General features: G+C 46.9%; 1 protein-coding gene across 3 annotated transcripts in view; it reads right to left on the bottom strand.

Moving 5' to 3' along the window:
- Positions 1 to 14880, bottom strand: part of LOC119401689 (PH and SEC7 domain-containing protein) — a 279260-nt gene that overhangs the window by 126189 nt on the left and 138191 nt on the right. For all 3 annotated transcript variants that reach the window (XM_037668613.2, XM_037668620.2, XM_037668630.2), the window contains one exon: positions 13896 to 13962. In XM_037668613.2, coding sequence (XP_037524541.1) covers positions 13896 to 13962 — 67 coding nt within the window. The remainder of the gene's footprint in view (positions 1 to 13895; positions 13963 to 14880) is intronic.

Genomic DNA, 14880 nt, shown 5'->3' with positions numbered 1-14880 from the left:
CAGGGTGGGAAAAAAGGTTAAGAAGATGCGATGCGCGCAACTTACGCAGGACTTCTAGCGCTATACTTGTTTCATTCCGGCCGTGATAAACACACAGGTGCGAAGGCGTGAAAAAAGCTCTGCATCGATGAGAGAGAGAGAAAGGGAATAAAAGAAACGAATAATTGAATGAATCGATCCGTTTCCTTCCAAATGATTGCTGCACGGTGCCGAGTTTAACGCAAGAATAATTGCGAAAGCTGCCGCCGTGCCAACAGAAGTTATTCAAGCTCGAAACAGAGACATCAGTAGACAGATAGGAGGAGGAGAAAACCTTTATTGAATAAACAGAGGAGTTTGGAGCTCGCAAGCTCCCGGGCCGAAAACACCCTTTACCTGAATTTTACTCGCTCAGTGACTACACAATCTACTATGTAGCAAAGAGAATACTAGCACTGTTCCGAACGAGGGCTGGAAGCTTACGCATCAATGCGACCTTTTCACAGCTTTCGTACAGATTTCACAGACAAAAATTCAAGGGTGTTCAATAACATTCAAGACCCTGCTAAAACTATTCCAAAGGTGCCCAGCAGCATCCCATGTGGCACTTCTTTACTTTAGTAACGTTTTCAAAACGCTACAGATAGTTTCGCTACACGACAGACAGAGAAATTACTTTGCACATATCTAGCCTCGCTGGGAATTGCTTGTATTGGCCGATGTTCTTGAGTTCTCCCGTTTTGCATTTTTGAAGTATCCCAAAAAAACAAACATTGACACCAGTCACCTCACCTTCGCGCACCACTTGCTCAACAAAATGAGAGAGAAACCAAATGAGAAATGCAGGAGCTTTCGGCGTGAAGTCCTCACAAGATAAGCCAAGAGATAAAAAAAAAAAGTAAGAAGGCAAAACCGACAAAAGGAAACGTGAAACTAATGGTCCAGTGTAGAGAGTAAACACTGTAAGCAGACCAAAGAAACCAGCATGAAGACTTTCGCTCACTATGGGGTTATCTGGTTGCGCATATGCACTTTCAGATGCCTCAAAAACTTACACAGTCAAACCCAAACATGCCGAACACGGTATACTGATTTATTGTCTGCATAGGCCAGCTGTAAATCTCATGCCAAAGTATAGCGCCGTACTACGCGTGTGTCAAAAATGTTCCCCGCCACTATCAGTGCTGCGTCTCAAAGTATAGTTTTTCAAACAGTACCGCAGTCACTTCTCGCGCCACTGGAAACATTCAAGCCAACAAAACAGCATTGCTCCGGCAGATGCTGCCAAACAAGGCACTGAGTCTCAGGTGAACTGCATACTACAGGGTTCAAATGAATAAGCTGTGTCTTTCGAAACATAAAGCAAGGAAGGGCGTTATTTGTACTCGAAAATGACAAAACGTGCTTTAATGCGCTTCGCTGGAACACAATCGTGTATTGTAGTGAAGTATATCAGCAGTGATAAGGATCATCGTGCAGTGAGGAATACCGCCGGTGACTTACATCTATGATATCGTATTATCAACATACGAAACTGATTTGCGATCCCCTTCAGATGCGATACACTAAAATTGGAATATTTCCGAAATTGGAAGTTCGTCCTGATCGTACTGGGGCACCATAGAAAGCAGGTCAGATAATCTTTACACCCCTTATATGAGGTTTTACTTATGAAATTCAATGGTCTTCAAGATAAAATAATTCCAGGACTTTCAAGCACCTTGAGACCCCATTTTTTTCAATTTCAAAGAGTTTTCAAGAACTTCAAGGACCTGCACGCACCCTGTGTTCCCTGCACCCAGGGCCCTCGCCTATGGACGGTGCAGTGTTGGGCGTCAGACGAAAGCTAACCGAAGCTCTCTGACAGCAGCTATTCTCCTCCGCTATTAGAGATTAGTGGCACGCAGCAGAAAAATATGGATAGCGTCATTTTTAGACCACTTAAGTAGAAACAAAAAATAACGTAAGTACCACCCACTGCGAAAATCCCGGGTGTAGCCAGTGACATATGTGCCCACACGTCGAAACACAAAACCAGTTGTAAGTCAGCGCTCTTGTCGTCCCTTCTTCGTCTTGCTGTTAGAATCGTGCGCCGTTTCTTTCCATAGTGGGGGGGGGGGGGGTGCGTCTATCAAATGGTCTGCGTTAAAAGAACGACGGTTACTTGAACTGAGGCAAAGAAACGATAAAACACGCATGGACCGATCACGAAGGAGATGTCGCGCGCCTACTGCTATCGATGGAAAGATTCCGCATTTCGATGAGCACCCGTGTACTTAGAATACAAGAATCTTAATAATACAATGTATTTCATCGTCACGAATAAGAAATTCACCTACGCTTAAACACACGCCGTCAAAAATCTATGACGTCACCTAGGCGCTGGCGCCACCAGGCTTTTTTTATTTTTGAGTATTTTCTGGCTTAACGAGCCCCTTCTCAGGGTAAGAGTCTGTGAAAGAGTAATTTACTATAATAAAACTAAGACACCTTTTTGTCTCTTTGGTGTCCCGTTAACGAATTAGCCTGTTGAAGGCATAAGCAAAAGCAGCTAGCAGACTACCCGATGGAATTGTAAGCGGGACACGTTGACGAAATTCGCAGTTTTTAGCACAAACCTTGATAAATTTGATAAGAAAATCAGCAAAATATAGAAATCGACGCATATCACAGGCACCTCCAAGTTACAATCGGAAGCTTACCAGTATTGCTGATAAAAAATGTATTCGCTGTAGTTTAAAGGTACTAACGCGTGCGGGCGAAATTGGGAGGATAAAGGAGGGGGAAAACTGAGAAAACGCTAGCATACATTCTACACAGGTCGGGATTCAAGGGTTGAACTGCAATTTGCGTGGTCATGTGGTGAGCGGGACCGAGAAAAGCTGGTCACGAGTACAAGCAGAGTAGACGCACAGAAAAGAAATGTGCTTTAGGGTGGCAGAAAAGTGGAAACGATTAGGACACACGCAAGCATATATACAAGACAGAGTTGACTGAGACAAGACAAGTGTAGCTGTATGTCACCGGGATAGGTCTGCGTTGCAGCAGTTTTTATTCGGTTGTGTGGACTACGGTATATGCGCTTCCCTACAGTGACAAAATAATAATTAGTTTCAGAAAGAACACAGAAAAAAAAATCAGTGACGGTTTACTGGGAGCTGATGCAAGAACAAGAAAAGAAGAAAAATATCATTAGTGCATAGATGCATTAGAAGTGTCGATGTGAAGCACACGACCGTAAACGGCTCAGAGTTTCAACACGCTTTCATTTCCATAGGAAGAAATGAGAAGTTAACAGGTTTAACAAAGCAAATAAGGAGTGCACAGAGATAAGCTGTGCATCGCCTCACGGGCCCGAAAAAAATTCTCTCACACAAAACTGGCCCGACGCTAATGACCAGGCAGTTTCCCAGTACATGTCGGCCATTACGAGGATGGCTGCGAAATGAGGAAGCTCTACGACGAACGAATATCATATATATATATATATATATATATATATATATATATATATATATATATATATATATATATATATATATATATATATATATATCGAACACCTCGTCGGGCGCGGGGTGTCGCAACAGCAGAGGACGCACAAATCAAGCGTTTCCCAGCATCTGCCAGAACGATTTATATAGAGACCAGCACGATGGGCATTGGCCTCCCACACGCGAACGCTTGCGACAGGGCGACGAATTTCGCATGCATGCCATTTCGGTCAACCCATGCGCGCACCCCTTCCACCCCCGAAATATTAACAAGACTAAAACCAGTACCACGCATGCATACGTGCGTATATACGTCCATCACAGAACGAACGGGCCCCGATAACAATCCATTCCGGACAAGCGAGATTCCTGGAGATTCTGATGTAGAAAAGCCGAAGGATAAGCATAGCGATGTTAAAGAAGAAGAAAGAAAAAGGAGGAAGCGGGAGGTAGTTCCATTATAAACTCTGTGAGGGGTGTGTTCGGCGTCGGTGTACCAGAAAGTCAATGTTTCGAGGTTCACATCAGATGCGAAAATCAAAAAGATGCTCGCGTCATATATCTTCGTGTGCTACAACAACAAAAATGGAATAACACCAGCGAACGAGACAACCAACGAACACCTTTTGGCCGCCAAAGTTAATCACACCGAGTTTGAGGTCCACGATAAACAGCATACTGACGAGGCAGGAAGCACATAATGCAATAAGCGATGGAAAAAAAAATAAAGGCGCTACATAATAAAAAGGAAACAACAATCCCAAAGAATTTATTACAGAGTAAGCTCCACAATGAATGGCGATAAAAAAAAGTTTTAGCAGAATTAACAAGCTTAATGATACCAAATGTCGAGGAACGCCGCGTTATTCAATAGCGTCGCTCTTACGAAACTTAGGGCGGAGGAAAAATTTATCGTCCAAGTAATGACGTTAAGCAGGGAAAGACGAGTACACTTTGCATACACCACTCTCCTCGCGCAAGAATTAGAAAGAAAAAAAAAAGATACCCTAACGCGCGGGGACCGTAGGAAAAGTGATTAATTAGCAGTAATTCCCCGAGGTCTTAATTACTCCCCCTGAGACGAGCGCAGCGCATAAAACAGTTGCCCCATTCACTGAAAGACGCTTCGAACACGAACGAGGATAACGCGCGAAATTGGACAACACTGCAGTGTGCGGCCGCTAAGACAGCGTTAGAAACTGGGCAGGCCACTGTCACGTCATGCGTAAATTGTCGAATTGTAATCACGGCGCCACAGACGGAATAACTGCAATAAAACAGTGGTGGGACAGACAAATTATATTTGGAGCAGTTCTTCGAGCAGAAAAAATGCAAATTTGCAGCAGACCTTCCAACTATTGGAGCAGGTGACTTGACGTATATAGCCTTAAGCCGCTGAAGACTATACCGAGTATGCGCTCAAACTTCATGCATGCACGAACGGAAAAGTGCTACGTTTTGTTTCTCTATCAGTGATGATGGATGCACCGTATCTATAAACGGAGCACAGACAGCACGAACGAGTGACGGCGCATCGTTTACTTTGCATGCGGTCTCGAAATTGCAGACGTGGTACGCGACTGCACGACCCGCTCGACTTCTTCGGCCCGTCGCGATCACCGGATCGCTTGACACTGCCGACAAGCGCCTCCCCTCTGTCACCGTATGATCAGTTAAGGGTTCCGCTTTGCGATCAGTGCGCGCTTACAGCTTCGATATTTTTTTAAACCAGCGTCGATGCACCGCTGCGCTGTTTACATATCACCAAGTGATCCAACGAAGAAGCAACATATCAACAAAATGCTCGTACAACGCGAGCCCTCCGTCGTTAGCGTCAGCCACGTAAGTGCGCAAGCTGCCGCAGAAACAGCGAATCGAAGGTCCGCATACATCGCAAATTTCGTCACTCCACCCTTCATTATGTCTTATGGGCGTTTTCCTATGCGGCCATATGTGAGGAGCGTGGGAATGGAAAAATTACGCCATCTCCCACTCAAGGTAACCATCAGGGGATGCATCGTTTCTCTAACGGTGAAAGATGCAGCGTACCTAACAGACAGCAACGCTGCTGACCCGAGAGTCGCAGGTTAGATCCCGGCCGCGGCGGTCGCATTTCGATGGAGGCGAGGTGCTATAGCGGCACTTCGCCGATAGCGCCTGCGCACATATTTCCGCCGCAACGCACAATCGGGGTTCCGCATACGAGAAACAACACTTCCCACCATTCAGACAGCCACCATGCCGAGGCGCCTGAAAGGCTCAGACGGTGACATTCAGACCAGAAAACCTATCAGACAGAAGAGTCAATGAATCAATAAAATGGCTAATAATAATATCAGGACTCTCACGCACCCAAAACCACGATATGATTATAAGGCACGCTGTAGTAGAGGGCTCCGGAAATTTCGATGATCCGCTGTTCTTAAAAGTGCGCTGATATCGCAAAGTACACCGGCCTCTATAGCATTTCGCAAACATCGAAGTGCGACCACAGCGGCCGGGATCGAACCCTCGACTTTTCAGGTCAGCAGCCGAACACCTAACCACTGTACCACCGAGGTGGACACGCCACAAGTATCGGTTAGTCTTGAGCGGTGGATGATAAAAAAAGGAACAGGTTAAAGTAAAACGAATAAAGGAATCATTATTACAGCTCTACGAGCGCCTACATTAGCAATGTGTGGCGGTATCGCGGCACCTAATTCGATGTTTTTCGAAACCAGCTATATGGCGCTTTGAGCGTCGCAGCGGCCTACGCAGGCGATTAACAGAGTGCCATTTGTATATACACTGTCCTTCAGAAATAACTGAAGGGTGCGACCGCGCGACAATTACCGAATGGCATTTTTCAATGTCAAAGATCACGCGCTATAGTCCAGTGAATGAACTAAATGATGCGAGGAAACATGCTGCTCATCGCATAGAGCTATGGGAGGACGCACTAGCAAGTTGCAGGAAAATCTTAATCATGATTTGTGATAACACGCGCAAAGAAGTACACCCTTGCAAGCTTACAATCATGAAGAGCAAGCGTCGACCTAACTAGAACCAGTAAATTTACTAACTTTGGCTCCCGAAGGGAGCCACATAGATGAACTCTATAACGCACAGCATGACAACAGAAGTGCAGCATTGAAACTACGCTTTCTATGCCGCCGCTTTTATCGATTTCGATCGATGGTACACAGACGACGAAAATCTTCGAGGACGCTTGAGCTTCGCCTTTAAGAGTAGAACGCGATAACGTAATCGGGCCCCGTGCGCATCGCCTTCTCAATCGCTAGCCTATAGCTTAGGTTCTCGGTGCATGCCTCAACCGTGCCGTAAGGAATTAAACGAACGACTTCGCGCGGATCACTGGCCGTTTCAAACTATTCTAAAATGCCTTCTGCAAGTACAGTTGTTAAGTGTCCACTATAGTGGGCACTTAATGGGCGTCCGTAAAGCAACACGCGAACCTACGCAGCTGCTCACTTTCTTGATGCTTTTGCAGAACATGATGATTAAATATGTCTGCGCGCTTTGTAACTGGTGGGCCTATAAAACACCCACTCGTTGCGCAATTGACATGTCTTGACGCCTGGCGCTATTCTACGCTTCTGCCACGCAATATTGCATACGGTAAGGAGACTCCTTCCACTACATGACTTTTATATAATGTTTTCTTCCGAAGCAGTTGCAAGCAATATCGTGGATCTGTGGTGGAACACCCGCTTGCCACGCAGACAGCCTAGGTTCGAATCTCACTCGAACCTAAGTTTTTTTATTATTTATTTTATTTGGATCTTTCTCGGTTTTTCGGTCACGAACAAGATGATGATTGTTACCTCGCAACCAACGACGCCGACACCGGAATTTCTGCGAAACGAGCTCTTTAACGCTATCGTATTAAAGTCGACAGGGCAGTGCAAACGCGTGGTGCCATTTTGTCTGCGACTGATGATTTATGTTGACGACAGTGCAGTTTCGCCGCGAGGACGGCAGTAAACGTGCTGGCGCGACCGTGTGCCACAGAGGAACGTGGTCTTATTTACAATGAAGACAAGGTTACCTTATTGACATGGTGTATGGCCAGGCGGCTCGAGACTCTGCGCTGTCTAATATGCATAGCGATGCTGCATTCGTGCACAGAGCATTTGCGACGTATTTAGCTGCAGTTGGCCTATAGATTTGTTGAGAGGGATATAACAGATCGATATTCAGAGTCAAGGCAAGATCATATAAACAGCCACTGGGTGCAAAGACATGCAGGCGAGGAGCGAACTCGGGTGCTTTTCGTAGAAGACGATGCCAACGACCTGTAGCCTGCTCTGAGTTACTGCATTTAAATTAGCCAAGTGCAGCCCAATACGTCAGTCTCTGTCTTCCACTACGCTCGTCTGCATCAGCCTATATGGCGTGTATATGAAACAGGCATCAGCTCTTTTATGGGCATGCGCGCTATGCAACATCCAATTCCAATGATGTCTGATACGCTGTTAGCTTCAGGAATGCACACGTCCTGCCATTGTTATCCGCGATGCTACATCGCGCACCGCCAGATTGAGCCAGACCATGCAGCTATAGGCATTTGCGCTTGAGGTACCTGTTTATACCTTGAGGTGCCCTTCAATTCCGTTTTTTTTTTTTGCCTAATATCTATTTCCCGGCTCATGCGCGAGTTTCATTATTACGAAAAAAAAAGAAAACATGGCTGATCCCTCCGTCATAGGAATCGGTATAACACGAAAGTGAAACGTGTATCCAGAGAAGTATTGCTTATTGTGCGGTGGATATATCAGGACTTGTACAATGTCTATTGGTGTTTGGCGGTTATAGCACCGTTTGACGTGGATGCACACACGCTGACGCCTAGCGGCACATCTCCACAGCGACGACTAAGGCCCATGATCATGATTTAAGAATTGTGGTAGCTGAAGTTATTAACATATACCTGGACACTGCGTATCGTTAATCCCGCGAAAAGACGACATCAACAAGCATATAATAAATATTGGTACTTGATATGCGCTTCTTCAAAGCGTCGTAAAATAAGGAGAGAAACGGCCCGGTGTGCGCTCTCGAGCATAAGGGTAACCTACGCCTGTGCTCATGCATACACTATACCACACTGCTCTGTAGCGACACGGGAGACAGGTTCGTAGCTTGAGCCGCGAACGCGCGGCGGCGTTCCACGTCCAGCTGGCCTTTGTCTCGATCCACCAAGGCCTGACATTCGCCCGGCGGCATCGTCCGAATACGGCGGAGTGCTGCAACGTACAAAATGCGTAAAAAGTAATGCAACTCTGAGGTACTTACGCGTGAAATGTCTTCCCTGACGACGTTTCCGGTCGATTCGTACAGTGTACTGCGCTACAGGCAGGTATTTCTTTAAAAAAAAGAAAGAAAAAAGCTCTCTTCCGGGACAAAAACGGCGGCTTCCGGTGGCTTCACGCCCGCGTGCTCGATGCGCCATCCAGCTCCTCCTAGTGGAGATCAGTGCAGGAGACCTGCCGGCGCGCAATCTCGGATGCCATGCTTCAACTGCGTCGTCACCGAATCGTTGTCTATCGGTTCTAGTAAGTGCCATGCCACATTACTTCACTGTCCCTCTCACTGACGGCGGCACCACCCTGCCCCGCCTAGCCCCACCAACAGATAGCACCGTGTGAGAGAGACTGTATGAGAGATATAAGGCAGGTTTGTGGAGTATCGTGCTCTGCCTCGGTAGCTTAGTCGGTAGAGCGCCGGGCGCTTATTGTCGTGGACCGAGAAGTCGTAGGCTCGATTTCCGGTGGCGGAAATTTTTCTAACATTTTTTTCTTTCTTATTCGTTAGCGTCCATTTTATCAACATCATATCCGTGAAGGAAACACGTCGCTGAAGTCTTGGTGGACCCCAGCGTATAAAACACTTTCGTGTTTAAAAAAAATTAAAAAAAAAAAAACACTCCCCCTCCAACTGGTCAACGCTGTTCAGGTGTCAGCATTTGACGCTATACAGTTGCAGTGTGGTCCACAGTAATGTTTCTTTTGCATTCCCTCTTTTATCGTGTATATTTTCCCCAAACGAAACGCGACTTTTTAGTACACTGATTATGAAGCAGATTAATCCACATTTATTATCGCACCGGGTTTTCGCCAACAGATGCTTTATTTCGGACGTTCCACGAATCTAGCCGCGATGCGTTGTGTGCGAGATACGACTCATGTGATAACGATATAGACAAGCAGACACGAGTTTTGATAATTACGTATTCCATCGGTGCATTTATCCTGCTATAGCTAGTCCTGCAAATCTGAGTGCGCCTTAATGCAATTATTTTTATTCTAACTCTCCTATACAACTATAAATAAAGCAATTGTTCTTATTCCTTCAACTTCGTCTCGTCCTCTGACTCATCACCAACAAGCATCTCTCGTCATTTACGAATGGCGGCGTGGGGCAGCTTGTCCTCCGTGCTACGCCCCGGTAGCGCTGGCTAACCCGTTTTCGAGACGCATCGAAAGTGTAGGCTATAGATCGAGGACCCGCTTCGCAACTTCGAAAAGCAGTGGTATGGCCTAGTTGGTTTTCATTTTTTTTTTGGTAAGGTGGTGTAGCGCGAAGCGGGACAACGGACACAGAAACGACGAAGACGAGTGCTTGCTGCCAACTGAAGGTTTATTATTTCCTACAGATACTTAGAGGAAAAGCCGAAATTTATAGGAAAACGCGGAATTCTCAATATGCCAGACTCCCAAGGTAGCGGTAGCTAATGCCGACACCCTCCACAACTCAAGAAACGTATCTGCTCAAAAGATTATTTGCGTTGTGCAACGCTGCACTCGTTAATAAATTATGAACAACAGGCAGCACTAAACAAACACACGTATCGTGTATCGATACTACAACGGCGCATATACGGAGGGCCAAGAGAGGGGAAATAAGTGACTAACACGCGTTTAAAAACGGGCGCATCGGCAAAGGCCTTACGTAGTTTTCCTGCGAAAAAAAGAAAGGAAGGAAGGCTGACAACAAAAACGCACCTTCGTGAGTCACGCTTCCGGTGCGCGCAACACACAGGAACGCCCCGCGTGGCTTCATGTTCCGAAACCAGAGTTACGCGCTTGGATGCCAAACCTAAAGGGAATGCAATGTGGACTCAATGCGTAACCAATACTTCCGCTCACAAAATAAAAAAAAATAAAGCAATAAGACAAGCAATACGAGAGGTACTGCCGCGCTCAGAGCATCCTTCGCAATAAGGGAGTGCAGTATACATACACGGTAAAAGAAAGAGAGAGAAAAAAAAAAAGAGAGGACTCCGCGCAGTGCGAACACAGTGGTGGCCGTAAAGTGAGCCCCCGCGGTGACCAAGTTACGCCAGCGGCTGACAGCGTTGACACCGCGCGCGCAGAACAAAGAGCGGTCGTTCTCGCGCGCAAGCAAACACCAGGCGTGCACGTCGCGCGGGCTAAAGAAGCGTCCGGCAGGCACCGCAGGCCGATCCAAGGACAGAGCACAGTCTTTGGGAACGCGGCGCGCGGAGACACACGAGACGCCGTCGCGAACAAGCGGCAACTGCGAAGAGTCATCGCAGGGACTACTGTTTTTACGAACGTCGTCGGTGCTCGCTCTACGGAAGAACGACCGGATCCAGGCTGCGTTGTGAAGAGAACGGATGCGAGCGACGCTGTCAACACGAAGTGTCGGGAAAAAAATAAAAGAAAACACCATTTGCGCAAGGCCGCGACAAAAGACGCAAATCGGAGGAGGCCAAAGAACGAGTTGTATTTGTGAGAAGGCGACTTCTTTCTCTCCGGGGCCCGGTAGAAGGTTATATCGAGCTTTGAAGGGACACCAAAAAGGAACACTCTCAGTTTAGACTAATAATGTATTCATCAGCTCCAATTTCGTTATTTCGCGGTTATTATACAAAAAAAAAAGAAAAGAAGAAGGAAGTCAAATATATTTCAGTTTCACATCAAGATCACAGCATCGGTGCGTCAGTGTGACGTCTCGGATATCAAAGTACATTTTTTTAGTATTTAGGCCAGTTTGGCTGAACAAACGTTCCTTAATCATGCCGCGTTAAACCCTTGGTGCCTTTTGAACGGAATGTAGTGCAGTTTGGCCGATAAAGAATGAACTCAGCCATAGAAAATCACGTCCCCGGAACTTCCACGGCGGCGTCGCCACACATCGAGCAGGCGTCGTTACCCCTGCAGGGTACATAATAGTAAGAATAACTGTTGGAGTTTTACGTGCCAAAAGCACGATACGATTATGAGACACACCGTAGTAGAGGGCTCCGGAAATTTCAACAACCTGGGGTTCTTTAACGTGCACTTAAATCTAAACACACGGGCCAAGCATTTCGCCTCCATATAAATGCGGCCGCCGCGGCCGGGATTCGATCCCGCGACCTTCGGGTCAGGCCTGCAGGGTACAGGGCTCTGCTGAGTCTTTCACGTTGGGTACGTAATCTCTTGATGTGTGACCACACGACATATGTGTGTTTCTACCACCTCTGAATGCAATAATAGCGTACTGGGTGTCAAATATGACTATGAATGCCTCGGAAGGAAGAAAGCGCTCTTCCAACAAAGTTAATTGTGTTCTAATATGATGCCAAAGCCCATGAACCACACGTACAAGCAGCATTTGCTGTTATACTTTGTGACAAAATTGAATGTGGTTGTTGCTGAGGGGACAACACATTGCACCGTTTTCGTATTAAGCTCAGACTCAGCTCAAGCGTTTAAGATACGTCTTGCACCATTTCGCAAACATACACGTCGTTTATTCCTGAGGATAATCTAATAAAAACCGACGACGATAGCGTTTTAATTAAGAACGAATCGACTATGGTAAAACAGCCCGTGCGCCAGTAAAATCAAGGAAAACCACACTGAGGTGCGCTTAGCACCCGAGGCGATACTTGAATGCACCGACCGACCAACCAATCGACCGACTGACTGATTCATTTATTTTAGCGTTTCAGAGAAAGGCCTGCACTATACAAGCGACGATACACTATGAGAACACCGAATTGCTTTTTACCACCCCGTTTCTTTAATGTACACTGGCCTGAGTACAAGTGCACGAGCAGTTTTTTTTTTTTTTTTCCACACTGGAACCCAGTTGCCGCAGCGGATAATTTGTGGCACGGATATCAACAGCCTTCAGCTCTGTAATGGAAACATAATCGGTCCGTAACTATAGAGTTCATACATATTCTACAGTCGGATACAACTTTAAAAGTCAGCGGCCTTACCTCCTCAAAGGCGGATGAACACAAGCCTGCACCAATGGGCGTGCACACGGGACTGACGTCATGAGCGGGACGGCCGGTGGCTCCACCTTCGGAGAACATCGGCGCGTGCATGAGCGGGACTATTTCTTTAGTCGCGGAGGCGACCGGCTGCCGCGCTTCGGTCGTCTGGGTGGGGCCTCTCCTGACTTCTTAAGTTGTATCCGACTATAATCAGCCTAAATACAATGTAGGCTCGCAATTCCGAACAGTAGCAGCAAAATTAATGCACATATTCAGGTCAACTGCTACAGGATTCCCTAATACTTATCGAAATAGTAAGACGTCCCTTATTATTCACGAGCACCAACACCCAATACATTAGGGCTTAAAGCGAGAGCCTAAGAAATGTAGGACAAGCTCACACAATCGGCCCCTGACACGACGAGAAATCTTACGGCACCCGTAGCTCGTAATGAATTTGATACGCAAGTGCAACTTTGGTTTACAGGAGTACTGACATTATACCGCCTTCACAATTTTCATTACTTCGAGCGCATTTTTAAACCCTCTAATAGATAGCGCAGTTCCGCCTTTTCATGTAAGTTCAGTGGACAGACCGAACTACAATATTTGCAAAAAAAAAAAAATTATATGATCTATATTTATTTTCTCGAGTGGATGGAGAGGAGAGGTAGCTGTAAGAAGAGACCGTTTTATAAGAGACAGTATAATGCGCCAAACTAATACAGGAACCCTATCACTAATTAAAAAAAAAAAGAGGGACGCATTCAGAAGTTATTGATAATGATACGCTCCCGCCACTTCGCACACCCGAATCATAGAGACAAAACTAAAATTTGAACGTAATATTGATAATTTCGGTTTATTTCAGAATGATTATTCAAAGCTAGCCTTCGGAGTGAAGAAAGTGAAGAAAGGCCGAGCTGGAAAGTCGGAAAAGCTGGAATGCCATGCACGGAACAAGCTCTCGCTTCAAGCGACGGAAGGGAGAGCTTGCTGCCAATACATGGACAGCCCCCAACCCCTTATCGAGCGCCAGAAAAAACTGCTATGGATCCTCACCTGATTTATGATAGCGTCTTGAAAATCACCTTCGCTTCTTTTCCAACCACGCCGCCACTTTCGAAGTGCGACGCAAGGAAAGAACGAAGAGAGAGAAGGGCAGCGAATAAAATCCGACTCACCTTCTTTGGTGGTGAAGCTGACCACGGGGGTGTCGTTGACCTCGACAATGACGTCGCCAGCTTCGAGCTGCAAGGGAGAGACAGCGGGAACGACCGACATAAGTTACTCACGTCGAACAAACTGCCGGGGCAAAAACAATAACACTTTCGAAACGTGAACGGGGCAATCAAAATAAAGAGCGAGCGAAACAAAACTTGGTCAGCAAGAGTACCACGCGCGCGCGCAGCGATACGTCAGAGATGGAAAGAGAGTGAGAGAAAAGAAAAAAAAACAACGCCGGCGGCTTGCGCTCAGTAGCGCTTATGTATAGTCCGCTCGAGTTTTTCCTCGCACGACAGCGACAGCCCATCTACGACGCTCGTCTGGACCACCACGCGGCGTATGGCGAAGATGCCGCCGTGAAGGCGCAAGAAAAATGGCGCAACAACTACAGCATTGCCGGGGATAAGCAAACGAAAAAGCGAACACGCGTGCGCGCCGCGAAGAAGGGGGGAGAAAAAAGAAGGGGAAAAAAAGGAGGGAAGGGGAGGCAAACAAAACGAACAACCAAGGGCATATCGCAACCAGCAACGGTTCAAGACAAATTGCATTACTCGGCAGGGACCGGCGGCGGCGACGACGATGGCGCGACGTCTACAGGGTCCCGCGCCAGCGCGTCGAGCGAAGAAGCCCCGAGCCGAGGTTCTTCGCTGGGAGGATGCCCCTACTCCTCGCCGCGTCACATACAGAGAGAAATGTCAACGCAAACAAACAAACAAACAAACAAACAAACAAACAAACAAACAAACAAACAAAAGCGAAAGAACGGGCGATGGACGCAAAGGCCGCGATGCTCGGTGGACCAAAGACAGTTCAGGTAGAGGTGTCGTGGCCACCGAAAGTGCATCTCGTGTCCATCGCCAGCCGACGTTGGGTGCTCGCACTCGTGAGCACAGTAGGCGCGTTGACGCGAAGCCAAATCTCTCCAAGCCAGGACGGACATCA

Source organism: Rhipicephalus sanguineus, chromosome 1, assembly GCF_013339695.2.
Source record: "Rhipicephalus sanguineus isolate Rsan-2018 chromosome 1, BIME_Rsan_1.4, whole genome shotgun sequence".
Classification (NCBI taxonomy): domain Eukaryota; kingdom Metazoa; phylum Arthropoda; class Arachnida; order Ixodida; family Ixodidae; genus Rhipicephalus; species Rhipicephalus sanguineus.
The sequence above is the reverse complement of the archived record's forward strand: the minus strand, read 5'-3'. Positions and strand labels throughout refer to the sequence as shown.